Source organism: Anarhichas minor, unplaced genomic scaffold (assembly GCF_050575085.1).
Source record: "Anarhichas minor isolate MPS153535 unplaced genomic scaffold, ASM5057508v1 ptg000040l, whole genome shotgun sequence".
NCBI classification, from domain to species: Eukaryota; Metazoa; Chordata; class Actinopteri; order Perciformes; family Anarhichadidae; genus Anarhichas; species Anarhichas minor.
In genome coordinates, this window is record NW_027466486.1 from 6283741 (window position 1) to 6309210 (window position 25470).

General features: G+C 44.9%; 1 protein-coding gene and 1 long non-coding RNA gene across 5 annotated transcripts in view; both read left to right on the top strand.

Annotated features, from left to right (window-relative positions):
• qkia (QKI, KH domain containing, RNA binding a) overlaps positions 1-25470 on the top strand; it is a 67595-nt gene that overhangs the window by 453 nt on the left and 41672 nt on the right. For all 4 annotated transcript variants that reach the window (XM_076107632.1, XM_076107634.1, XM_076107631.1 and 1 more), the window contains exon 2: positions 22179-22321. In XM_076107632.1, coding sequence (XP_075963747.1) covers positions 22179-22321 — 143 coding nt within the window. The remainder of the gene's footprint in view (positions 1-22178; positions 22322-25470) is intronic.
• Positions 2-20191, top strand: LOC142967964 (uncharacterized). The gene is made up of 2 exons (XR_012959003.1): positions 2-4332; positions 4491-20191. It is a non-coding gene; the product is annotated as an uncharacterized LOC142967964 (long non-coding RNA).

The following is a 25470-nucleotide window of genomic DNA, read 5'->3' on the forward strand; positions in this document are numbered from 1 at the left end:
GTGAGACGCCGTGGAGGGGGACGCGTGACCGCGGCGCAGTCCGGCGTCCCTTGCTTGCACAACGTTGGCGAGACCCGTACGCAACGGGTACACCGATATAGAAAAGAAAAAAAACTTCCCCAAATACGACCTCACGTCCAAAACAGTCAATCCACTAGTTTCACGAGAGTCTGCAAGACCACGACGGGATGTGGACTTGAGAGTTGTGTTGCTAACGTTAAGGCTTCCACTGAGTTGTTGCTCCACTCTCGACTTTGTGTCGACGAGACGAAAACTTTCTCCCACGCAGTTAAGAAAAATAAAAACTGCCTATCGCTGTCAACGTGTTGACGACAACTGACCACAGAGATGTTTGGAATCCACCCGTTATGTGTATTAAATGCGTATCTCAAGTAATTTAGACTGGGGGGGGGGGGGGGCCTGATTCCACATGTTCCACAGCAACTTAGCTTCGGGTTAGCCACATTTTAAGCTAGCGAGCCTGGGTGTCTGCATTCCGTTGAACTCTTCGGGAACCAACGGTCGCGTTAACTTAAAGCTACGTCTTCAAATAAAGACCCAGCCAGTCAATAACTGCGTCTCAGACAAAATGCGAAAGAAGCGTAACAAATGTTTGACTTTCTTTCTTTATTTTTTGTTTGCTCTTGTGTGAGTTGTTGCCCAGCGGCCGAGCTTAAAAAGCACGGAGGAATGTGTCTGCTTGTTGCCCAAACAATGGCCAGTTAGTTGTTGCTGAGAGGGCGAGTACACGATTTCAAATGGCTAACTTTTTTTTTTTTTTTTTTTTTTTTTGTATTAAAAAGGAGCACCGTTTTGTCTTCCTTCACACGTCCACTACACTATTTGTCACAGAGGATATTCCTCTTCTCGGTTATATTCCCTTCTCTTGCTGCAGCAGTCGTCGTGTTTTTCGCCAGTCAACGCGTGCTCTACCAAAATTGCGTCGCCTTTTTCTGTGTGTCGGCGGCGGCGCCGTCCAGACCTGTCTGTCTACGTGTATATTGTCGCTGGTTTCTTTGGCACTAAGCAGCGGCCGCTGTAAGACGAGGCTTATTCACCGTTTATGTGTCTAGTATCACTAACATAAGCCGGTGTAAGCGTAAGGTTGGACCTATGCTTTATGTAACTGAGCTGGGGACACTAGAGAGCGCCACAGCCCCCTTAGCACACTGTCCCCGTGCTGCGTGTGTGTAGTGTCGGGACTGGACACCATGACACTTGTGATACGTTAAGATAAAAGGCACAATGCAGAGTACTTTACTGGAAAAACCAGAGGCGTCTTCGTGGACGCAAAGAGCTGTGCATCCGCCAGTTTCGGTTGCATGCCTGGATGAGTAGCCTCCGTAGTATGTAGTTGCTAAACCGGTTGGTAGTGATTTTCTTGCTCCCATGAAGGGTGATAAAGGAAGGACTTAAAGACGTTAGGTTGGCTACCATTTCACTATTGCAGCAGTGCAAAAATACATGTTTAAACACTAAATATAACACCTCTACTCAAATCAAGTTTAAATTTAAATGTTATTTCGCTGCAGTAGATATAGTTAGGTCCCACTGATCTGACTAAAGAATGCCACTGACACTGTGTGAGTGATTATAGAGATAATATAGTCCTTTCATCTGGAAAAAATGGCACTCTAGTTTCAGACTGAGACCTCCAGATAAGCAGTTAAGCAATAAATAACAATGTTCTGAAAAAAACGAGGGATACGTTTCCTTTCCAACCAGATTATGCTCATTAATAGTACCACGTTTGATAACTCCAAACCCCGTTAACGCCTTACAAAAGAGGAATAATAGATTTTTTTTCAATTCCGAAAGAGACAATTGCTTTTTAGGACTCAATTGGGAATGGTGGGTGTGTTGGGAGAGTCAGGAAGCAGACTTGTTTTCTTTTTCATCCCTGATCCCCTTTGGTATTTCCCAGCCCCCATAGTCGTAGACCCTAAAACTCTCTGAGCAGTAAAGAAAAGGGATCCCGCACACAGTCTGTGTACCTCTCATTTGCTCTAACAACTCAAAGCCGTTGGCACGCTGTGTGAGCGTAAAGCAAGAAACCATGTTCTCTTCTTCTGTGTGGTCAGCAGGGACTTAAAAAAAACGAAATGTATAATACATTTACACTTATAGTCACTGTTCTTTGTGTTTTGTGTGTGCGCCAACAGAGGGACTAAAGAATGGGGAAGGAAATGTAGTAATTTTGTGTGCTGAATGTCGAGGGAGTCATAGGGAGTAAGTGCGTGAAATACATTTAACATGCAGGTAGAATGTAAATACTGCCGTAGGCCTACTCATTGTGACCAGTGGGGATTTACGGTTACAAAGTTATGATTTGCTTTATTTGCAAAAAATGAATTAAAGGCAATTTTGATGTCGGAAACTGATGGCGGAACTGCTTCGTCATTCTTTCTTAAAAGAAAAACAGGTCTGTAATTTGATGTCTTGCACCATATGTTGTTGTGACTTTGGAGAAACTGGTTTCTTCGGGGTTTAGAAATCAATCTGTAATGTCGGACTGGTCCGACGCTCCTCTGTCACACTCGACGGATAAAAATGCTCCCTCCTCTTGTGCGTAAGAAATCATGACTGGAACACTCATAACTTTCCAGCTCCTTTCTCTCTCCTCTGAAACCACACCAGTCTGAGGTTTACGAGCGTTTCCACAGCACCAGGCTAAACTTTATCCTGCCGCCAGAAATTGCGTGTGTGTGAGATGAAAGCCACCCCGGCGCAGAGGAGGCCTGTCTGGTTCCCGTTAGGGGCGGTCTGGTTTGCGTTCCCCTTTTGAAACGGAGCCGTAGCTCTGATGTGATATTCGGGGCCCTCCCTGTCCCGGACTAGTGAATACTGACCCCACCCAGGGTAAAACCCAAAACACAATTTCTATTCCTCTAAAATGACAGAAGAAACCGTAAAGAGCGCTCTATTTATTATTCCTTTGCCATGACCTCGTACTTTGAGAAGTCAAGTGTGTGTTATTTTTAATGCACTGTGCTATGTGGCCTGTGCTGTCAGAGTGCTGCAATTCAGGAAGCTCAGAAAGTTATTTTAATAATTTTTTTTAATGGTAGTTTGAGGTTGATATTTATGTGATAAACATTTTAATGCTGATCAGTGAAGCATGTTTTGTGATTGTGGTCTTTGCCAGCTGGAAAGATAAACGTCACACTCGACTGCAACTTCCAGTCAGACTCCAGACGGGTTTCTTTACCTTGTGGTAGTGTGTTGTGAAACTACTCAAGAGAAATCATTGAAAGCGGGTGTCATTTCAAGGCAACAATGAGAGAGCACGAAAAGCTATTTATTCTCAAGCAGAGGGAGAAACATAACCAGTCTGTGTAGAGCGATCAAAAATGAGAAGAAAATCCAAAATAAATGCAGTTAAGGGCCGTCCTAACCCATCAACAAGGCGTCTCCTCTGGGACCAAAGTTTCTATGTGTTGTTGATAAAATGACAATGACAAGTAAATACAGTTTCGTGGGCTTAAATGTGATTGAACGTCTTAAATTGGGCCTAATGAGAGTAAAACAATCTAGCTACGCCACAAACTCTTTCCCAAAGTGTCCATCTCTCAAGAGTATACCCTTTCGGCATGTCTACACAGCTGTTTCCTCGGCGGAAGAAAGCTGACACCACCCTTGTGTGTGACGACTGCTTCCATTGCTTTAGTGGCGTGAGTGCATGGACGCCCTTGTTAAGTTCCCAATATGTGTAGTCCCTCAAGGTCACTCTGGCTGATCGACGGGCCCCTTTTGAAATCCCCTTGCGTTGCAGTTGTTCATCTCCCTGAGGTGACACCTGCTACGGAGTTATTTTTTATTTATTTTTTTACTCCTCTTTACGATCTGCCAGCCAACAAGCTGCTTCAAATCGCTATATTTTCTCTTGGCAGGAGGAGACAGCCCATATAACATCTAGAGACACAGCCTAGTAGTGAAGTGCAGGCGCTGTTGTAAGCTAGAGGAGAAAGTGAAGTTTGCTTTTTTTTGTTGTCATGCAGTGTTTTTAGTGTTTCTATGGAGAACAGAATAGTTGGATTGATTGAAAGTATTCATTCCAGGCTCTCCTTAGCTTTCCTTCCAGGCTCATTTTTCGGCTTCGTTTGTATAATAGATTAAATGGTCCGTTGTTCCGTTGTTCCGTTGCATGCTGTGTTGCGGAGCCACATGGTGCATTGTACCCTTTTTTTTTTTTTTTTTTCTGGCTACAGCACCCCCCCTTTACATATTCAGTTTTGTATCTGCTTGTTTGTCTCTGTGTGTGCCTTGATTTAACAGGACCTTCCCAGGAGAGCTGTCAGCGTTTGGAGGACAAACTGTCTGCTGTCCACTATGGTGCCTGCCTGTGTAGGGAAGGGGTCCTTTGGGAACAGCTGTTTAGAGGACAGATTTTGATAAATGAGCGAATGCCAGAAATCTGTTTGGTTTTCTACCTGATGTCCCATATTTCTGTCAATCTCGTTTCTTTGTCTTTCTGTGTCTGGCTGTTGTAGCACTGTCCTGGCCCGCTGTAGGTTAACCCTTGGCAAGACCTCGACTAACCTCTGACCCACAATCAATCTAGCAGCTAACAAGACTGGGTACAGCTTGTAAAATAAGAAACCACTTCGGCCTGTGAGAGAGCACAGGAATAGAGATATGAGGGTGTTAGGCCAGGACTGTTGTCGCATGCTGAAACGTGTTATAACCCCAGTCCCCCTTTCTTCTCTCCACATTCTCTCCCAAAGCACCACTTATAAGCTGGAATTTAATTAACCGGGAGCCATTCTGTGAGCTGGTTTACTGAGCTGTCGCCACCAGTGAGAAAGCAGAATTGGAGCCTTTGTGCCGTATTTCTCTGTCTGGCTCTCTCTTGCACTCATGTGATCCTTTTTTCCCCCTCAGTCTCTCCTCCCTGGTAATAAATTAGGTGGTGGCATGAGTGTGACAGGGTGCCGTGTAGGGGTTGTGGCAGGACCCACTGGTGCCTTGCCGGTCGTCCTTCTGACATGCCTCTGCCTAGCTAGCCCTCCTATCCAGGAGCCCCACCACAGTGCCTGTGTGAGCCTCAGTTCATGTTCTAGCTCCGACCCCCGGCCCCATCTTGCTCCCCTGGCCCCACTCCAGCCCCAGCAATGCCACCCCCCTAGCAGGTGCTGTAAGATAAAGTCATCCAGCGACAGCTCCGGGCTCTTATCTCAGGCCTCAATCCCGTGAGTGCTGGGCCTCCTTATCGCCTCTGCCTGGCCTCCTGTCTCCGTACCCTACCCCGACTGCCTGGTCGACTATCTGGCTCGCTGTCGCCAAAACTACGTGTCTTCCCTTCTATTACTGCCGGCTGTTAGGCGACACATTTCTACAGGCAGTTTATATCTCTTTTTTTTTTTTAATTCCTCGAACCTTAAAGCAGAGCAAACACGTTAAAATTAATAGCGTACAACTAGAGGCACAGTGAATTTCGCTGAAGGTATTTCACCGTGTGGTTTCTGTCAAAGCGAGAGTCATAGTTCTGTATGTGTGTGCTAGATGACGACGAGCAGCGTTAAAGAGGAAGAAGAATTAGGGGATGTTGTAATGATTATGTCACAACAGCTTCCTAACACAGACATGTTCATTAAATTTGGTTGTTTATCCCTTTTTCTGAAACCACGGCGCCTCCCATTACCCTTGACCCAAAGTTATGTCAGCTTTTACCATTTTTGTGTCGTACAAAAACATCTGACGGGAAGTAACGCCCATTTCAGACAGGAATAGACCGTAGAGAAGGCAAATCAGTGGTTTGTTTTTCCTTCAGACAGATGGGGGCGGGGGCTGTGTTCTGTCTGTGGTGAAAAAGAAGCGCGCTCTTCTTGTGCCCTCTCCCATAGAGGTGGGTCTGTGGCTCAGCTGTCTTTTGATTAATTTAGATTACATCGTGAATCAAAACTTCTGTCCCTCCTCCACACGTGTGGAAAGGCAGCACACAGAATATTTCTCAGGAGAAGTACAGGCCCCACCCTGTTGCATTCTTTGAGTGCTTCGAATAGCTCCCCCCCCCCCCCCCCCCTCACTCACAGTGGTTCTCCTTATTTTCTCGCTCTCTCTTTGTGTATCTGTATTTAAGCCCTTGCACAGTCGCAACAGATATACGGTCTAACAATTAGGGTTTTCAGGAATCACGCCGGCAACATTTGTCACGTTTCCTGTTTCCTTCCCCATTTTTATCATAGAAAAATGAGCTGAATGCTCACTCTGTTCCTCTCTTTTGAGTCGCCCACCCCTCTGCATTCATTTCCTCTCTCCTTTCAGTGGAGGAATGGCAAGCGAGCGTTGGCAGCCAGCTCAGGAATGTTACCGGGAGCACAGTCGGAGCACTTAACCTCCAGCCTGGTGTTTGCTTTCCCCGCACACTCTCTCATAGTGTGCTTTAGCTCAGCTGAATGTGAATGCCATCCAGAGTGAGACACGGGAACGTCTCCTTGCTTTAAATATCGACACGTTTAATCCACAATTTGTCTGTAACTTGATAGTTTTTGCTTCAGGGCTGGCACGAGCAAGCCCCATTCCACTTGAAATCAAAGTCCCCTAATGTTTTCCCAAAGCTTCATATTTTATGACATGGTCTTCTTTGTCACTGACTGTTTATATTTGCAATATTTTCCCCTCATCCTCGTCCAAACTCTCCAGTCCAAGAGGTTCGCTAGCCCCATCCTCCTTTAAAAACACCCCAGTGGATCAGTCTGCCTGTGGTTTGCAGCCTTCACCTTGGTTTAGTCGCCGGCTGGCCGATAAATCAAAGATGAATAATTTACCTGTCCCTCAGCAGCCCGTGTTGTTTCTGTGAGGCTTGGCAAGAGCAGGCGGTGCTGCCATAACCATCCCGTAGGCCCACAGAAAGTGAGGTGGCAAGAGGCAGAGAGATGCTTTGTAGCTTTCTGCCATCAAATGTGAAGCACTGGGAACTCCAGTCTTAACCAGACTCAGCTGCTTCCCCGACTCTCAGCAGCTTCAACATGTCAAAGTCCACGTCATACTTTCACACAGTACCGCTGTTGCTCTTTACTACTCTCTTTATATTGTGCCAAACACGGGGTTCCTCGCCATTGTTCAGTGTAACCATTTATCAAAAGCTAATACATCTTTTTTTGTCAAATGTTGTTTCTTAGCTCACATTTTGCACTGCATTTGCACTGCAACGTTGACTCATTTCCACCACCATAACCATTTTTACACAGGAGTTCTACAAATAGTATAATACTTGTAATATAATATTTTGTGCAGAAATACGGGGTAAAATAAATGTCTGTTTTTATTCCACTGTCTCCTCTACCTACTGAGCTAAGCTATTGCTTAAACTCTGTCTCTCTGCCACAGGCTGTCGAGCCTCACTAGAACTACATGTGTTGCACAGTTGTGTTTTACAGTCGCTGTCTGCCCCGCAGTCTTGTGCTGTGATGTAAAACATGATTTGCCGAGCATAATGTATGCCCATGTGCTACGCATTCAACCCAAACTGATCGTAGCGGCACACGAATGAGGCCAGAGTTGTACAACTGCGAGTGACAAGTTTCGCGACTGTCCTGTGTGTTTAGTGTATGTCGCTGCTCTTTCGGTTTGTGGTGAGGCTTAAGTCTGTCTGTCCTTATCAGTTCAGCGGTCTGGAGGAGATTACAGAACAGAAACAATGGTTGGCTTTGAATGATTAGACTTTAATTGGTGAGACAAAGTCCCTCTTTAGCACCGTGTGGGGCATAGGAAAGACTGGCATAAAAACCCCCACAGATAACTGGCAGGAAAGAATGTGTATCTGAAAGGGTGAGTGAGCGTGAGCCTCGTCCCGACTCAGTTGATTGATTGTGTTCGCTGAAAGGAAAAAGACGTTCAAGGCTGCCGAGAGGGGAGGATGGTTGAATGTGATAAAGAACGGTGGGGGGAGACAGAGGATTCCTATGTGCTGTGAATGAGGTCATTTGGTTGGTTATGAGGAAGGTCACTGACCCCTCCCTCAGCTCCACACTCCACCCCTCTGTCTCTCCAGTCCTCCCCCTCACCTAATGATGCACAATGGCTTTTTGTGCTTTAATGGGCCAGACGCACACACTGGGTCAATCCTACCAGTTCACATAGAAGTGTGCACACAAGTGCTGTCTGTAAAACAAGCCTGATCCACCGCAATGCATTTTGACTCATTGCATTTATCACTTGGTTTATTATGTTAGCTGCATGCACAGTGCTGAATGTACTGTTCTTTAAGTTGCTGACTCTTGAGTGTGTTTTTTGCAACCCAACACCCTCCCATCTATGTTGTTGCTCTTATAGTTGGATAGTGAGATTGGAGACAATTTGGAGCATGTTAAAAACCGGCTGTGATCTTTTCTTATAATTTTGTTGAAGAAAAATTGTAGAAACGGCCATTTTCAGTCTCCTACATGATGCAAACATACAGTATATTGTGTGTGTGTGGATCGGTAACCATATCTTTTTGTATCAAGCACCAGGCCATTTCCTTACAGTTCCCTATATCCTGCCCTATATGCTGAACATCCTAATTACCCATTACTTGACACTTTCCCCCTGATCCCGACCATGACCTAATTAATGGGGATTGAATTCGGAATGCACCTCCGACCTGAGCAGTCTGGGTCGGATCAATCTTTAATATACTGTAGTAGCTAGCTAGCAGTTCCATAGCTCACAGATGGTAAACTGTCTACTGAAGTTCCTTATGTGTGCAGAGACATCCCTGCTGCCATCTTTGACAGCTCACTAAACTACTAACTGTTTCTCTCTACATTGTAGATGCTACAGTTAGGACTTAACTTTAGCCATCTTGGCTTTGTGTCAGTTCATATGAATGTTGCCCATAAACAACTTACACGGTGTTGCTTTATTGTCATGTTGGATAAGATTACAGCTGCTGCTCCTGTCTGTCTGGTGTGAGACACGCTCAGTGACGAGGGGAGAACAGTGAATTAAGAGATGGAGTGATTTGATTCAAATTGCCATCAAAGTATTGGATTGGATACACGTTTGTGATCTCCTGCAGTGTGTGGGTAATCTAATAATTTACTGTAAACCTTAGTTGTCCTTTAGTGGTTAAAGGCAGCTAGAGATGCACACGGCCAGGGAGACAGGTGTGGGTATGAGCAAGGTGCCAAGGCACCAGCTGCTGTTGACACCTTGAGGTGAAGAATAGTCTGCCAGGAGATGGACTTGTCTCTCTGTCCACTCTCATTCCTCTCTCCCTCCATCTCTGTTGCACCCTTCCTCTCTTCTCCCCTTCTTCGCTTTCCTGGAGAGTGTTTGTCTGACATGAGTTGAGACTGTTTGTGATGGGAGCTCTTCCTGCAACCTTATTCTTATTGAGCGTCTGGCACTTTTGATGAACCAGACCGTGGTTCTATCTCTGCACCTCCTCCTCCCTCATCACCATATATAAACTCCTATTCTCCGTCTGCACTTCAGTTGCACAGACACACACACACACACACCCCGCTTGCTTTGTTTCCTCTCTCTTATCGCTGCCCTTATGTCTTTCCCCCTCATCTGTTTATTTTATATTGCCTTCTATCATTGCCATAGTGTTTTCCACAGGAGAAAAATCTGTGTTCATTTTCCCAAGGGAATGACTCATTTTTCTTGGCTTTGTCTTAACTATTTATTTGAGCAGAATGACTCTACTTCTGATCTCTTTTCTCATCTCCTGTTTTTCCAGATTTCTTTCTTCACCCGCTCTATTCTTTTCCATTTGTTTCTCTATTGCAGCCTTCCTCTCTACTCGTATGTGAGGCAAAAACTCCAGCCTTGGGGCTATATTGCCTCTTTCATGTGAGGACCAGTGGTGACATTAAAGGCCTGCTTCGTGGTCTGTCGGTTTGCATCAGCGTAGCTCTCACTGTCTGCGCTCAGGACCCGAGCGTTTGCTCCACTCTCCACTCAATCACTCTCGGGGCTCAAACGCTGGTTGGTAGAGAACGACATGCCTGCACCCGCTGGCTGTAATTCTGCACACTTATATGCTCTCGCAGATTTGTTAAGTCCTCGCACCCAAGTGCATTGAGGCACTGAGGCGGATCGATGTTTAAAGGCTTTAGCATACTGGAAGCTTGGTTAATGGCAGTTGAGTCTCTTTTCCTCCTCCCTTTATGTTACTCTGACGCAATTGTTGGTTGTTAAGACCGTCCAATGTCTTTGTTTTCTTAAATGGTACGTTCAACATGACGAAACGGATCAACTGAAAGATCTCCAGGATCAGACGAGCAGACCAAAACACACCAAACCGTAGCTTCCTTTTAAGACGAGCAAACGTAATCTCTCAAAGTGCATCAGACATCGAGAGAGTTTTTCTGTCTCCAACCAGTGCCAGGCCTGTTTGTTCTTCATAGAGAAGCAGTCTGTACCAGTTTAACTCTCAGCTACCAACCCTTGCATGCAATCCATCCATGTATACTTGGCCCAGAACAATTGAAGTTCAGGCGGAGGACCGTGTACATCCGTCAAGATATTTAACACATTTCTTGCGAGTCTAATTTGTATTGTAGACGAGTAGGCGTTTGAAGTGATTCGATTCAGATCCTGAAAAAAAATGGTATGTCAGGTTGTGAAGACAATGAGGAGCCGGCACAAAGACACAACAGCTGTGGTGTGAGTCTGTGCGTTGTCACACCCGGAGACAGAGACTGGCTGTTGGACTTTAAACTTAAGATGCAATATACGAGCCCCAGCAGGCCCGGTGACGGCGGATAAAACAACAGCTGACACACGCGTGCACACACTTTGTGATGTAACCTGTTTGCCTGCCTGTGTTTATAATTCATGTCTGTTCTGGGGCTTTTCCGCACGGAGAATTAAAGCCTAGCTCAAAATCTGCGCTACATTAGGTACGTCACTGTCAACTGTAATCACGACTGCAAAATCACTTCAAGCTGATGATACACGAGCCAAAAAAAAAAAAGATTACAGGACAACTCCTAAACCTCTGAGCGTACCAGTCTTTGTTGAAGCTGCTTCAGAGAGAGGACTATGACGGGACGTCGTGGCTGTTAAGAAGGCTGTAGCTTGTGGTACATTGGTTGAGTGATTTTAGTTTTGCCCTGGTGTAACGCAATAAGCTGGCAATGAGCGAGTGTGTATCGAAAATGAAAAGATGACATTGAGCCGTCTTCATTAATGTTTGGTTCTTGTTTCGTGTTTTTTCATTAAAATGAGCTCCAGCATGTGAAGCAACCATAGAGTTGAATCGATGCGTCTCTGGCACACAACTGAATATGATAAGATTCATAGGAGTTATTGCAGGGCTGTTGTATTTGATTGCTTTTGATTATAACTATATTTTTGCCGTATTATTCATTTTAATTGTAGCTCATTTTGTTTAAACGCAAGTATTTATTAACACCAAATCGGTTTATTTCAACTATAGTGCATAGCATTATTGACTCACAGCTGGGCTTCCTGGCAAAGGTAGTATTCTAGTGTGTAGAATGTATTGTACCTCTTTATTGACAAAAGAGAATACACTAACTAAACAATAAGGAGACCACAAGAACAATGAATACAGCCCAGTTACACTTTGTATTCTTATTTTATAGCATGTGCGTCTGAACTATGGGAAAGCACAGTAAAGAAAATGGATCAATAAGTATGTAAATATCATAACATAATTATTATGATAATGTGCACTATAATAACAATACAAATGAAATCAATAATAAAGTCAGTCCATACTTGAAGGCAGTTATCACTGTTTGCTTCAGTGAAATCAAGTGACCTCATTCCTGACAATGAGAGAGACAATGATGTGGTTTTTCCTCAGTGTGTCACTCCCCCACCTCCCACAAACATTAAATAAAGAGATTTTATTTTTTTCCAATCTGTTTTTTTTTTTTTCAATCCGTCCCAAATTTATGGCAGGCTATTGCTGCTTCCATCTGTTCTTTGCCAAAAAACCACTGGAGTCACAGTTGATGTAAGCCAGTCTTTTCCTCTCTGTGTTCACCTGTGAGGAAAATGACCGCCTGAATTTAACCATCACCTATCTGGTTCCCTTCACGTTAACCATGCGGTGCTCCGTCAGTAGACTCTATAATCTCACCGACAGCACTGTTCTTTCCTGTGGATTTAGGCCTAGATTATTTTGGAAGCATGGATATGATCCCTTTGGATCAGAGGACAAAGATAGAGGTCGGATCATAGAGACATAAAGTGAAAAATCTCCTTTTTATAACAAATGATCCTCTCTCGGTTGTTCCTCACAGGTTGTGAGCGCTGTGGTCTCCTTACTTACAGGGGTGGGGACAGGAAGCAGCGAGCATGTTATCTTCTCCAGTCACATTGACAGTCGGAGCCTTTCCTTCCAACCTCTTCCTGTCTCGTTTCCTCTTCTGACAGCTGGGCTTTTCCTGCCATTGTTGCATGAAGGAGGGGTGGGGGGGCAGCTGTGTGTAGGGGTAGACACAGTTAAGATGTGTTTAATAGATTAATAATGCTCTGCATTTTTAGATCATCTGAATGTTAGTCGAAGGTCTTGGCTAACTCTTCAGTCACCCTGTGAGGAATGGCCTTTCCTCGTATCCTAACAAGAGCCCTTCTACTGAAACGCCAATCTTTTCGGGCCCCTCCAGGCAGTGGGCAAAGGAAAGGGGGACCCCCTTTTTTATGGGCCAGAGGACATGGTTCCTGGTAATAGTCAATGCAAAATGGGGGCCAAGGACTGCTCTTCCAATCCACAGACACGCATCCCATCAGCATGCATCCTGACTCCTCTTCCTGTTATTCTTCCCATTCTTATCTCGTTTTCTCACATCTTGTTGAGCTCACAGCGGGCATCCTGTGCTTCATTTGACATAGCATCCTCTGCATTGTTATAGTGTGTGTGTGGATGCATGTTTGTTAAAGTATGCCTAGGGCCTCAGTGGATAAAACATTTTTGTTTCTAGATGCCTACGTTGCGCGTGTACATCCCCCGAAACACTAAAAGTAGAGTTAAATGGGTTAAAGCGAAGTGAGAGAGGGATTCTTGAGCAGCAGCGTGCAGCACGGCTCAGGTCTGTCTTTTGTCTGTCTGTCTGATTTTACTGGCAGGTAAAGCCTCTGAAATGAGATCCCACGAGATGCAGAAAAACCAACAATCTGCTTGGCTGTTTGTGCGAATGCTTTTTTCATGCTGTGTGCGTGTTTGTACTAATTAATTCACCAGTTTTGACTACCCCTGTAGGCATCCCTTTTAGTACGGATGGAACCACACGTATACAGGTTATATAATTGATGGAAGTAAAAGATGGATTTCCTGATTGTATTATAGCTTAGTTGAAGCAGGCTGTTTCCTTTTCGACCAAGTATATCCCCATAAATTTGTGAAAACCATTTTCAGCTCATGAGGCTTCTCTCTTAAAGCCAGCCTGTTAAATGACTATTGCTGTGACTTCCAATTTAACGCTACATATCGCTCCCCCTTTTAGATGGCAAAAGCAGCAGTAAAATAGCCCATCTTTGCTTGGTATTTTAGAGGGAGCCTGAGTTTGCATTTGTGTGCATTAGGCTGGCTGTTTCAGCTGAGCTCGGGTATTGGGCTACTTTAAAAGGTGAACCGAGGCGAGAGGAAGTATTAGCACAGAATTCTAGCTTGTGCTGGATTAAAATATTTCTGCAATCGTTGATAAATTAGCAATATTATGAAACCACCTTAAGGAGCTCTACGCTTTTTTTGGTTAACTGCCACACTAACACTCCCCGGTGCCTCCTGTAAGGAATATATATATATATATTTTTGTCAATGTGTGAAAGAAAGAAAACGCTTTCTGTAGCTTTCCATCTTGCTCATGTGCCTTGCGGTGCCACCACCAAAGTTTAAGTGTGTGCGTGAGCGTGCATGCACTCACAAGTCTCACCCCGGGATCCTGTTAAAGTCCCCCCACGCAGAGAGTAATGAACGTTGGCCCCTCGCGGCAACCATTAGGAGTAAGCCATTATGGTTCAGTATCGAGCCAGCCCTCCCTGCCAGTTTCACCTCACTCTTTGGTAGACCCCACTAAGTGCACAAAACTGGCACTCCTATGGCTCATTGAGCTGCTAGCGTGCCCCCACCAGCACACAGCCCCATAAAGCAGTTCCACATCATCAAGTGTGATGATCCCTTATTCTAATTTTAGTCTGGGGTCTTAATGGCTCTGCAGATACTGTCTAAACCACTTAATTCACTGTTAAGTTTGGGATGGGTTAGCGTGGGGGTGGGAGCGAGAGGGATAAGATGGGTTTCTGCTCTAACTTTGTTTTAGGAATAATGTCGAGCCAAATGCTACTATAAAACTTTTTGAAAATAAGTCTGAGAAAGTCAAGCCACTGTTATTTTTTTTTATCCCAGATCATGCCTCTTCACAAGATATTGTTAACATGTTTAAATTGCAGTGTCACATGTGAACTACTGCAAATAAAAATGAAACGACTATTACTATTTTTAAAATGGAAAAAATACAGTCGACGTAGCAGTCGTTCTACTTCCATTTTACAATTGTAAAGACGGCTGGTGTTAACCAGTGGATGACGCAGTTTGTCGACTTCTGAGGAGTAGCTCCAGTCATCGTCATTCTGTCATTTCAGACTCGTACAAACGCTCTCTGAAGCTGCCAGTTTTGGGACCACAACAAGATTTTCTCTGACTATTAGCATTTTATTTTATTTAACTGCCTTTGTGGTCTCTGTATTTTTAGGGCCACTTGACAGTTGTTTAATGAATTTGCCTCCGCAATGATCATGATCTCTAAATTGTCACGATAACTCGGTTAAGTTGGCCCACTGTCGGGCTGCGTTCCCCCGGACCTTCACTGTACCTGCTCAGCTGTTGCTTCATGGTGCTGGAGTTCAGGGACAGCAGTCACTCTACTCAAACACTATTGCCAATACAGGCTAATAAACTAGTGTATTCAGTCCCCTTTTGTCCCCTTTCATCACTGTTTCTGCTTCCTTTCCTGCCTCCCCTCAGCTCTGCCTCTCCTTTGGTCCCTCTCTCCTTGTCTGCACTGTCTGTTTGCTTTGTTTAATCACCAAACTAACGCGCTATGACACGCTCCTATAGCACACAGTCACTGCTGCTGCCAGCAGACACAGAAAGCCACATTCGGCTTGGCACTTCTTTCCTCTCCTGCATGCAGTCCCAGCGACAGCCCCAGAAAACGTTGCATTTGTCACCGGTTATGATTAATGGCTTTGCTGATTGCTGTTCTTGGCCATCACCGCACATACACGTTCAGCTTTCAGCATTTACATATTCTCAGGGGCTCAGCCAGAATAGAGGAGACGGTAAACTGTGCGTCTCAATATTTCTGACGTAATTGGGAATGTAAGAATGTGTTTAACCCACGGTTTGATTGACAGACCACTGAAGAAGTAGAGCTGAATACATATTCTTTATGCATTACAATAAATTACATCCCTTTTTTTTTTAAATATCTAAAAATATTGTAAATGTGTTTATGTAGTTCTATTAATCGTGATTTGGGTTTACTGTGTTCTTTTTTTTTTTAAAGGTAGAAGAGAGGGAATATTCCCACTTCTGGGTTGATGTGTAATAAAGAGCAATCCTCTGTAAACATGTGCCGGTGGGTAGAAAGTTAGGGTGGAGGAGAGCTGTAGCACTATTTCCTGCTGTATTTGTTTAGCAGATTTTTCTCTGAGGCAGTTTCTCTCCTTCTGCGTGGAGTTATTTCTGTGGGTTCACCGTCTCAAGAGATTCTTGCCTACAAACACAAAAGCTCATTAGCTCATGTGTTTGTGGGAGTTTTTTTAATTGTCAAGTTGTGTGTGTCTGTTTCTATCTGCATGACATGTACTTAAGTATGTGTCCGGGCACACACACACACACACACCACACACATTCCTGTGTATTGTTGGACTCTGGCTAAATGGACTGGTGTTTTCAGGCAGCTTCAGCTCATTACTGATGATCAGAGAGTGGAACATGCTGCTATTGGGGGGGGGTGGGGGTGGTTGGCTGGGATGTGCACGCATCGCAGTGTATGGCTTTAACAGAGATTGTGTTACTGTGCAAGCGTTTTTACTGGTGCAGAATGCATCAACCGTTCGCTCCCAATTTGGATGAAAGCTCGGCTGCTCAATGGCTTTTTACCCACGAGATGAGTAAGCATGTGTGTACGGGAGTTCTTTTCTGTAATTCAATATATTTTCACCTGGCTCGGGGAGCAGAGAATCCCGAAACCTTGTTATGCTAGTCGTTTATTTAGTGGCCCATCTACTTAAAGACCTGACGCTGGAGCTTTTTACCCAGCCTGCCCTAGGAGAATCCCTGACACACAACATAAATCTCTCCCTCTGGCTGCCAGCAATCCACACAGTCATTTCTGTCTGGAGCCATTTAGACCCCTCAGCCTGTGGGACCCAGCGCTTCTATCCACATCGTGTCTAATGCAATGCTTTTTAAATACATTGAGATAACATTAACGGCTTAAAATGAATTATTGGATATGGTGTTACTATTCCAAGTTTGTCTCACAATACCCACATGCCATATGTACATTGAAGAAGTTGTTGTTCACTGTAGTTGCAGCTTCCTTCTGTCCATACTGGTGGTGATCCTTTTGTTAGTGTAATCCTATGTAACAAAATCCTATGCCCTCATTCTGTGCCAAAGCTAGTACGATGCCTCAACAGTCGGGTTTAGTCGAATCAAGTATTTATCCTCCAACATTTGTTTTTTTGCCTCTTTGTATTACCATCCCTCTGCTACAGATCAGCGAGGAAACACTTTAAGGGGAAACGCAAACAGGGAATTTAAACTAAAAACACTGGAAGATGGCCAATAAGTAATCCAATGAAAACAAAAGACGGTATGTCTGTTTGGCCCCAGCTTAATTACAAAACTATTCGGATGTGAATGAACACTATCACAGGGGGCTCAAGCACTTTGTGTTTTCCCTGCCCGACTCTAGTCACATATCCACAGCAATAAACACCCCTATGCCGTTCATTATTGCCGTTTCTCTCTCTGAATGTGTGGAAAGAGGCTGCTTGGAGGCCGTGGGGAGAGTGCCTCGCGCCCAAGTGTGTTATAGACTACCTCAAGTAATAGACACACTCTGGAAAATGAGTTTGTGTGTTTGATGTATCCATTCCCAGAGACATAACAGTGCCTTAATTGGGTTGAAAAGTGTTGATCCACAGTCTGATCTACTCCTGCTCGTCCAGCGTTGCTATTACATTTTTTTTACTTGCCCCATAATGTCTTGGTTCATAAACCAGTCTCATCCAGAACAGAAGCATCTTGTACTGAACATGTTGTGATTCACATGCTTATTGTCGCACTCCTACAATCTGTTAACATTACATTTACAATCTGGTAAATAGTAAACTAATGCTAATGTTCCCTAATGCAAACTCTAAACCTGGTATTTTCCTTCTAAGAACTGGAATAACTGTTCTTAACGATGCTGATACTACAGTATACTCATTAACAGCACAGGAATAGTTTGTGCAAGAACATCAAAGGAGCGTGCAGTGTAGGCCTACTGTTAAATCAAAGATTAGGAAGTAAAAACTTTCTCCCTGACAAAGAGGGAGGGGGGGGGGAGGAGGCAGCTGTGAGTTGACGATAAGACCCAGAAATGCATATGTTTTCATGGCTCAGTCACCCCCACCAATGCGCACTATATTTCTGCTCCCTGCTCTAAAAGAAACCCCCGTCGTTCATGTGCTCGGCCTGCCAAACCCCCCGAACTGTTGAAGTGGAGTGTCGTCTTGGATAAAGTCGTCTGTGCCGTGAATAAAGGGCAGGAATGCATTAAACGCCCAAATCCTTTCGTTTGCAACGGGTACCCGGGCTTTGTGATTGCTGAAGTGCACTGCTTTAAAGTGAAAAGGCTTGTTCCTCGCCGTAGTCTTGTTTCACTCGGCACCGGCACATTCGGGTGTATCTGTGATTGCTGCTGCTTTTATTTTTATTTTTATTTTTTTCTTCCCTTTCTTCCGTGACACGACCATTGTGTTTTAGGTCTATATTTTCCTGGGCTTCTTCTCCTCTTCCCGGACGGTTTTCTCATGGTTTCGAACACTGCCGTTTTTTAATCCCTCTAAACAGATAGGACTCATTAAGTGCCTGCATAGCTAAACATTTGATCATTTGGGCTTTCAGATGAATTGGTGTTCGACTTGATCTGTTTCAGGTGCCAGATATTATCACACTGATTACTCACCCATTGCATTTCTTCTCTTTTCTCTCACTCACTCGCTCACTCTCTTATATGGACAGATGTGCTCTGCATGGTCAGAGGACGTTTTGCTGTGAGCTACAGGGTGAGGACAAAGCCGTTGTGGAGCAGGTCTATTTTTGGGCTCTTAATGGACCTGTTCACATTCTCTAGTGGAGCAGCTCTAGCTGAGCGATCTTCACCAGTCTTTAACCTGATTACGTTATCCCCTTCTTGACTACTCCATTGTTTTTACCCTTTTTATCTGTCCCTTATCTCTCTTCCTCTCCACTCCGTTCTCCAAGTTTGCCTCATGCTGTTTCTATTCATTAGATCATGTTAGAGGGGCGGCAACATTACAAAATATTTCTACCTCATTTGGCTATTCTTTGGTCCTTTGCCTTTCCTCTCCCGTATCTCAACCCCTCCTGTAAAATGTCCCTGGATTCTGCCGGTGCTGCTTCTTTGTGATCGTGTTTTTTAGGCTGAATCAATGAAAAGCCTCCCTGTTCATTGGCGCGAGTCAGTCAAACATCACTCATTCAGATGAGTAGATACACTTAATGGATTAGTTGTGTTTCTTTTCCTCCCTTGTGCACATGACTCTCCAGTCTAGGCCTGGTTCTTCCTCTCCCTATCAAGGTGTAATAGAGTAAAAATCTGACCTTAAAGCAATATGCCACTCTGTGATTCTTTTTTTTTCACTTGTGTGGAAAGTCGGCCTGCTTAATTAAGAACAAATCGTAACAATGGTGGGAGCAAAGCAAAAGATGTAATTGTGCAGATTATTGGCTTGGCATGCTGCCTTTAAGCTTCATTACATGATGTCAACACATTTCCTTTTGCTTATCAGTACATTCATTTTTGTAATTCTACGAAATGAGCTTTTGTTTACTCAATCAGTATCTTGGTTAAATCAGAACATTATTCGACAGACTATTGCCTGGAGTCACGAATGATGGGTTTATCTTTTAGGAAGATCTAAGTATTCACGTGTTCATAATTGTCCCATGTCATGGCCGACATTCAAGCATCTTCTTAAATTCGACCACGGTCGAGAAGAATGATCTTTCACACTAAAGATCCCCTCAATAGGCCAAATGTTGGTTCTTGGCTCTCCACTTCCAGCGTCTTCGTCTCCCATCATGTTCCTCAGCCCACTGCCTCTCAAACTCCCACATCCTTCCTTTTGGGTACTCCTCGCTCCCCTTTTGTCAAGAGCACCACTAAGATGAGGAGAAATTGTCTCTTTACTTGTGCTTACAAAGGGCAGATGCATCTGCAGCCACAGCTTTGTGACATTTCCTTTTGTCGCTGACGGTTAGAGGAGAAAGGGCAGATATTGAGAGAACCCCCCCCCCAAAAAAAGCAAAGATGAACTGAAATGTTAACTTACTTTGAGGCAGTGACAGTTAAGTGCTTGCTCAGCACGGTGGTTATATACCTCCCTCTCTCCTCTGTCTCTGCCACATCAAACTATCTTCCACTCTGCCCTCCAACTCCTCTCAAGGTTGATTTTTGTTTCTTCCTCACAGATGTCTGGGTGAAGCGCTAAACAGAGATGTTATATCTCTATCTGAGTGAGTGAGTGCGCCCTATACAGCCTCCCTCCACACGTAAATAGACAAAAAGTAAAAAGTGCTGTTTTGTGTTTGCTTAGCTGAGCCAGGTTTTAAAACACTGGCACTGATCTGAGAGACAGCTAAAGAAGAGTAACATATCGATGCCATGAAATGCCAAAAACCAACAAAAAAAAATCAAATTTTGGCTAGCCTACTCGTAGCACTGCTCTAACTCCTGCTCACCGTCTTCCTCCTCTTTCTATTCCTTCTAAGATGGTGATCCTTAGTCTCCCTCACTTCACTCGTGTCTTCCTGACAAAAAGCCTTCTCTGCCGGGGTGGACAGCTAAGACGAATGATTTTGTTGGCTGTGCAAAGCGGGGGGTAATTTGTAGATGAGCGCGGCGCTTCAGAAAAGACTCGCCGCTCTGAAATTAGTGGTTGTCAAATGCCGCACGTCTCCGCTGATGGCCCAGCACGGCCCCCTTATGGTAATGTGGCATTTCAGCAGGAGGAAATAGAATTAGGAGGAGGGGTGCTGCTGCTGCTGGTTGTTGGGTAGCATTGTCACGTGTGCGCGCACTTTTTTTATTTTTCTCTCGCTATCAGAAAGATGGCGTTTCTCGGAGGAATCGGAGGTTGCAAATAGCACACGATATATTTGCTTTCGCTGTGAGCTGTGTGCAGAGAACTGATTTTCTAACCCACAGAATGTCGGCTCTTCTTTACTCTGTTCTTTTGGACACACCACGCATAATCACTTGTAGTTTACTGTTCCTGTTTTTCATATTCCCATCACTCCCTATGTTATGCTGCCCTGTTTCCTCCCTGTACGACGTGTCACTGCTCATACGCAAAGCCTGGCTGTGGACTGGAGCTGCCGGTGTTGGTTAGGACTGATGTAATCTGTCTTCTGGGCGAGCTACCATGAGGATGAATTCATCTTTAGGGACTACTGGGAGGATCTGTGGACCACAGAGTGCTGAGGTCATGTTATCGGGGAATGAGTCGCTCTGGGCCGAGTCTCCTGGCATGTTTGTACGGGGCCGATGTGTCACGCAGGTGTTGTCCACACAGCTGCAGGCCAGATGTTTGTGTGTATGCTTGTCAGTGTCCGTGAGATCATCTATCACACATTTGTCAGTCTGTCATCGACGACATGAAGAGAAAACAAGTTGTCAGCTCAACAGGAAAGCCCTGCAAACTGATGCCATGGCTAAATCCATTATTTTTTTGGTGTCTTATTTTTATTTTAAGTGTATATCCTAACTTAAAACAAAGACGAGAACTAAAACCTAAATATGCGAGTTTGACCCACCTTACAATTCTGCGTTAAGTTAACTATAGATGCCCTCAGAAAAGCCTGCCTGACCTTGAAGCCCCAGTGTCGGGTTCCCCAGCTCCAGTTTAATATAGAGCTCCCAACTGCTCAAAAGTCTCATGAGAGATGGAAATAGCGCTTAACAGCCGGCCCCCCCCCCCCCCCCCCCCCCCCTCCACCTCACACATGTCATTCCTTGAGGCCTCGCCACCCCTACCACCTTGTTTCAGCTGTTTCACAAAAACAAGCTTCGTAGGTCTTCGTAGATGCCTCTACATGAATCGGGTTTCTCCTTCCCTTCCACTGCCGATGAACTTCTTCGTTCAGCAAAGGCATGACTGTTTGTATACTGATGGCGTACGTGGGAGGTTACAAAGTGTGACCAGTGTACGTCCTCTATTAACTGGGTGTTACAACTGCAAATATCCGCATTCAACTGTGAAAAACACACACATGCACACAAACAGGACGGGAAGGATGAATGAATGCTTGTTTTTTTTTTTCTTTTTTTATCCTGCGTAGCACAGCATTTGTCTGCTGTGTGAATTTGTATGAGCTACGGCGGCAGTCAAAGTGTGTGTGTGTGTGTGTGAGAGAGAGAGAGAGAGGTCCATTAGTTTTATCTGACAGAGGGATCAGATCTGAAGGCGTCTCTTCTCTGCACCTGCCCAGCCGCTCACACAGGCTGCTCTATTAGGGAGCAGCCACAGGGGAGTACCGGGCAGAAGGGAAAGACGCTGGACTTAACCCCTAAATAATGCAGCGCTTAACTTTTGTCTCTGGCACATAGAATAACTGGCACACAAACGCACAATAACAGCTTTTAGTCGTAGCAGAGAAAATGGCCATACACTGCAGGTATTAAGAAGCATCCATGCTTGTAGTACTCCCCAAAAACAAACATACTCTGTTATTTGTCTATAAAAGGCAAACAATACTCGAGGCAATTGACAAATTTGTTTCTTCCCTTTTTTTTTATTTATTTTTTTTTTTTTTTTAACAGAGATTTATATGCTACATTAAGCCTTTGCCCAGAAGTAGAAATCAATATGACAGTGATATATCAAATACAAAATGGAAAAAGAATGTTTGACGGTGGTCGTCCATGCAGTTGCTTACCCAGTTGTACCCGTTTGTGTGTTTTCAGAGATCAACAGAGTGCGTAAAGACATGTACAGCGACTCAGTGAATGGCCTTGTGGACAGACACCCCCTGGAGCTGCCTGAGCCTCTCGGACCCATCGTCCACCTGCAGGAAAAACTGTTTGTGCCTGTCAAAGAGTACCCTGATGTAAGTAGCTGATCCGCACACCTCACACTAATGCACACGTATCACAGTGCCAGTGTTATTGGTGCGTTTGCCTTAAATTCCTATATCTGTGGACACACGCACTGAAAGCTGGTCCTCTCACCTTTGGCCATGCATCCTTTCTGTTGAACGTTCTTTCTTACTCCCAAGTGCAACTCCTTCTCCTTTTTGCTTCCTTTTTTCATTTATAGTCTGTAAACGCAGAACTCGTGACTATCTTGACTGTTTTGTTAGTTTATGAAACAGTTGCTTATAACAACTAAGTTGTTAATGGACTCCCGTTAAAGCTGTATCAGGTGGCAGTCTAAATAGGTCCCGGTCTCATGCTGGCGTGTTTATGGGCCGACTCACTTTTAGATTAGTGCTGAGAGCGAGATAAGGAGGGGATTGAGAGGAGGGGGTGTCATGAAAAGTAAAGTGCAATTCCATAAATATTCAGTTGGAAGGAGATGGGAATCTTTTAGGCTTACCACTCGCGTTGGTTAGAGCTGTGGCGTAGACAGTTTGTTGTTCTGGAAAGGAAAGACGCACACATTTGCATGCACACACACAGAGCTGGGAAAGAAAAGCACACGATGGAGCTATCATGCTGGCTGTAGAGATGAGGAGGATGGTGGCAACAGAGGCGAGTCAGCATAGCTTTGTCCGAGGAATGATTGATGTATTTGTGTCTCCTGTATGTAGAGCCATGTAGTGCGTTTGCAGGGTTTTGACCAGTCAGCCACCTCTCTGTCCTCATGGTAATCTTTGACGCCCGCGTGAACGGTCGTGTCACGTCTTGAGGGAGCAACGCTTCTCTTCGTAATCCCAGCAGCTTGCGGCGAGGAAGTGAATGGAGGGAGGTGACGAAGGATAAGAGACACTGTAGAGCAGGGCGAGGCTCAGCCAGGCGTGGATTGCATTTTCCCCCTGACAGAATTGATAAAGGGCACCAGGGACTGGCTTGGGATCAGCTTAGCTCCAGCTGTTCCCTCAGACCAAACCCGGCCTCTGAACTTAAGCTAAACCAACCGACCACAACACACAGTCTGTCACCTTTCATCCCCAGTGCCAGGGCTTCAGCTCCTTGGGCTGTCCTCTAATTAGCTGTGAGAATCATACATTTGCACTTGGTGCTGATTTTCTGTGCTAATTGCAATGATTTCCATTGTCTTTGATATTTCTACAAAATATTGGTATTGTATTTCATAGCAAGACTTAGTTTACCGGCGCAAGCATACCTTTGTGCTTCTACGATTACATACGTTCCATTTGCTTGTGATCGGGTTGTGCGTTAAGCCTGTAAATGGCCGTATACATTTTAAAGGAGAGTGAGGCAGATCTTTGGGGAGCAGTGGGCGCCACCTGTGGCTGTGAGGACACTCGTGGAATGAGACTCTCTCACTTACACACACTATTAAAAGCGTGGCATCCTCGGGGTGACCCCTGTGTTCCCTCTGCTCGATGTGCGATGCTGCTCTGTGCAGAGCTGCAACTCAGTACTGTGTTTACGAGCTGCCGGTAAAGCTACTTATTTGGCTTCGCCCTGGTGGCCGAGATGACTCACTGATGACCTGAGACACTCATTTATACACACACTACAATACACATTCATGGTGATGTAAAATGGCCCATATTTCACTTGGGCACTTTTCCACTCTATTTAGGCACACACATGCACACACATGCACACCGCTTCCACCCAAGTGTGGTCGTTAAGTCTGCTGCAAAAAGAGGAAAACAGATTTGATATGTATGGATGTGATGATTGGAACCTGGGGAAATCAGCAGCAGGTCTAAATTGAATTATTTTTCTTACATCTCCCGTTTGGCACAAGATTAATCTGAAGAAACTGTTATTACGTACACAATGAAATGCACATAATGTTAATTTTAGAACTATATTGACCTTATTCCAAGTCCAATTATATCAGTGTAACTTGTGATATGTAGTGCAGGCGTACCTTTTACCTCCTTTCTGTTTTCACTGCCCTTTGGAATTTAGAGCAATTGGGGTCGACAGAGACAAAATTTAATTTTGAATTTCATCATTTGAACAGCAGACAAAGGCAGATGACGTTTTACTGTGTGTTCAACGGACTTCCACAGAGCTGAGCTCCGTAGTTTGAAAAGCAAAAACAAGCACAGCCCGAGACGCAGCGTCTCTATATCCAGTTAGTGTTTTAAAGGAGGATAACGACGGTGGGGTGAGAGAGGAGAGGATGTAGGATCGGTGTGACAAGGAAGAGAGGAAATAACTGATGAAGGAAGAGAAGAAAACTGTAACTTCCTATCCCCATCTGCCCACTGCTAAAGGGATAGGAAACTGTAATGATGATTATTAGACCGGGGAATATCCCCCCCCCTCTCATTTCCGCCTGATTTGCCAGATACCCCGCATCGAGAAGGCTTATGCGTGTGCATTTGTGTGTGTCGGTGACGCAACTCTAGGTTATTCCAAGAAAGCAGGGAACGATGGTCCAAGCCTCGGTTTTGTTTTCTTGGCAACATCTCCCCTACCACAGAAGATTTGTCACCATTCAAACCGTTTCTTTTCCTTCTTTTCCACACTTCCCTCGTCATTTTGGGACACCCGCCATCCACTTGCTTGCTTGCCTCTCAGCTTCCACTTTCATTTAAAAAACGCAACTCCCACTTACCTTTACCCGCTGTATCCTTACGGCGAGGTCACACTCGCTCGATGGGGCTTTTCTCTGTCTCACCTACGCGTCCCCTGCTCTGGTTTCACCAGTAGATAATTTGATTTTTTTCCTGGTGCCAGGATTCAGTGCAGCGTGTCACTTCTACCAAAATAACTAGCCTCGCCAGCTACTCTAATTCCTCTTAAGTGTGTCCCTCATCTGGCCCGTGTGTACTTGCCTGAGTGCCCCACAATTGGCTGTAAATGTGTTTGTGTGTGTGTGTGTGTGTGTGTGTGTCTCTATCAGTCTGTCTGCCTGCGTGTCTGTCTCCCTCCCCGTTCTTCAAAGTCAGCCGTTTCCTGATGCCGTCAGTGGTGCAGAGCGCTGCGAAGCGTCACCGAGCCGACTGCATCGTGACTGACAGCTGAGTCGCAGGCTATCTGATAACTTCAACCTTCAATTAAATGCTATCTGTGGCTTTGCGTCTTTCCCAAGCACAAGCTCACGCAC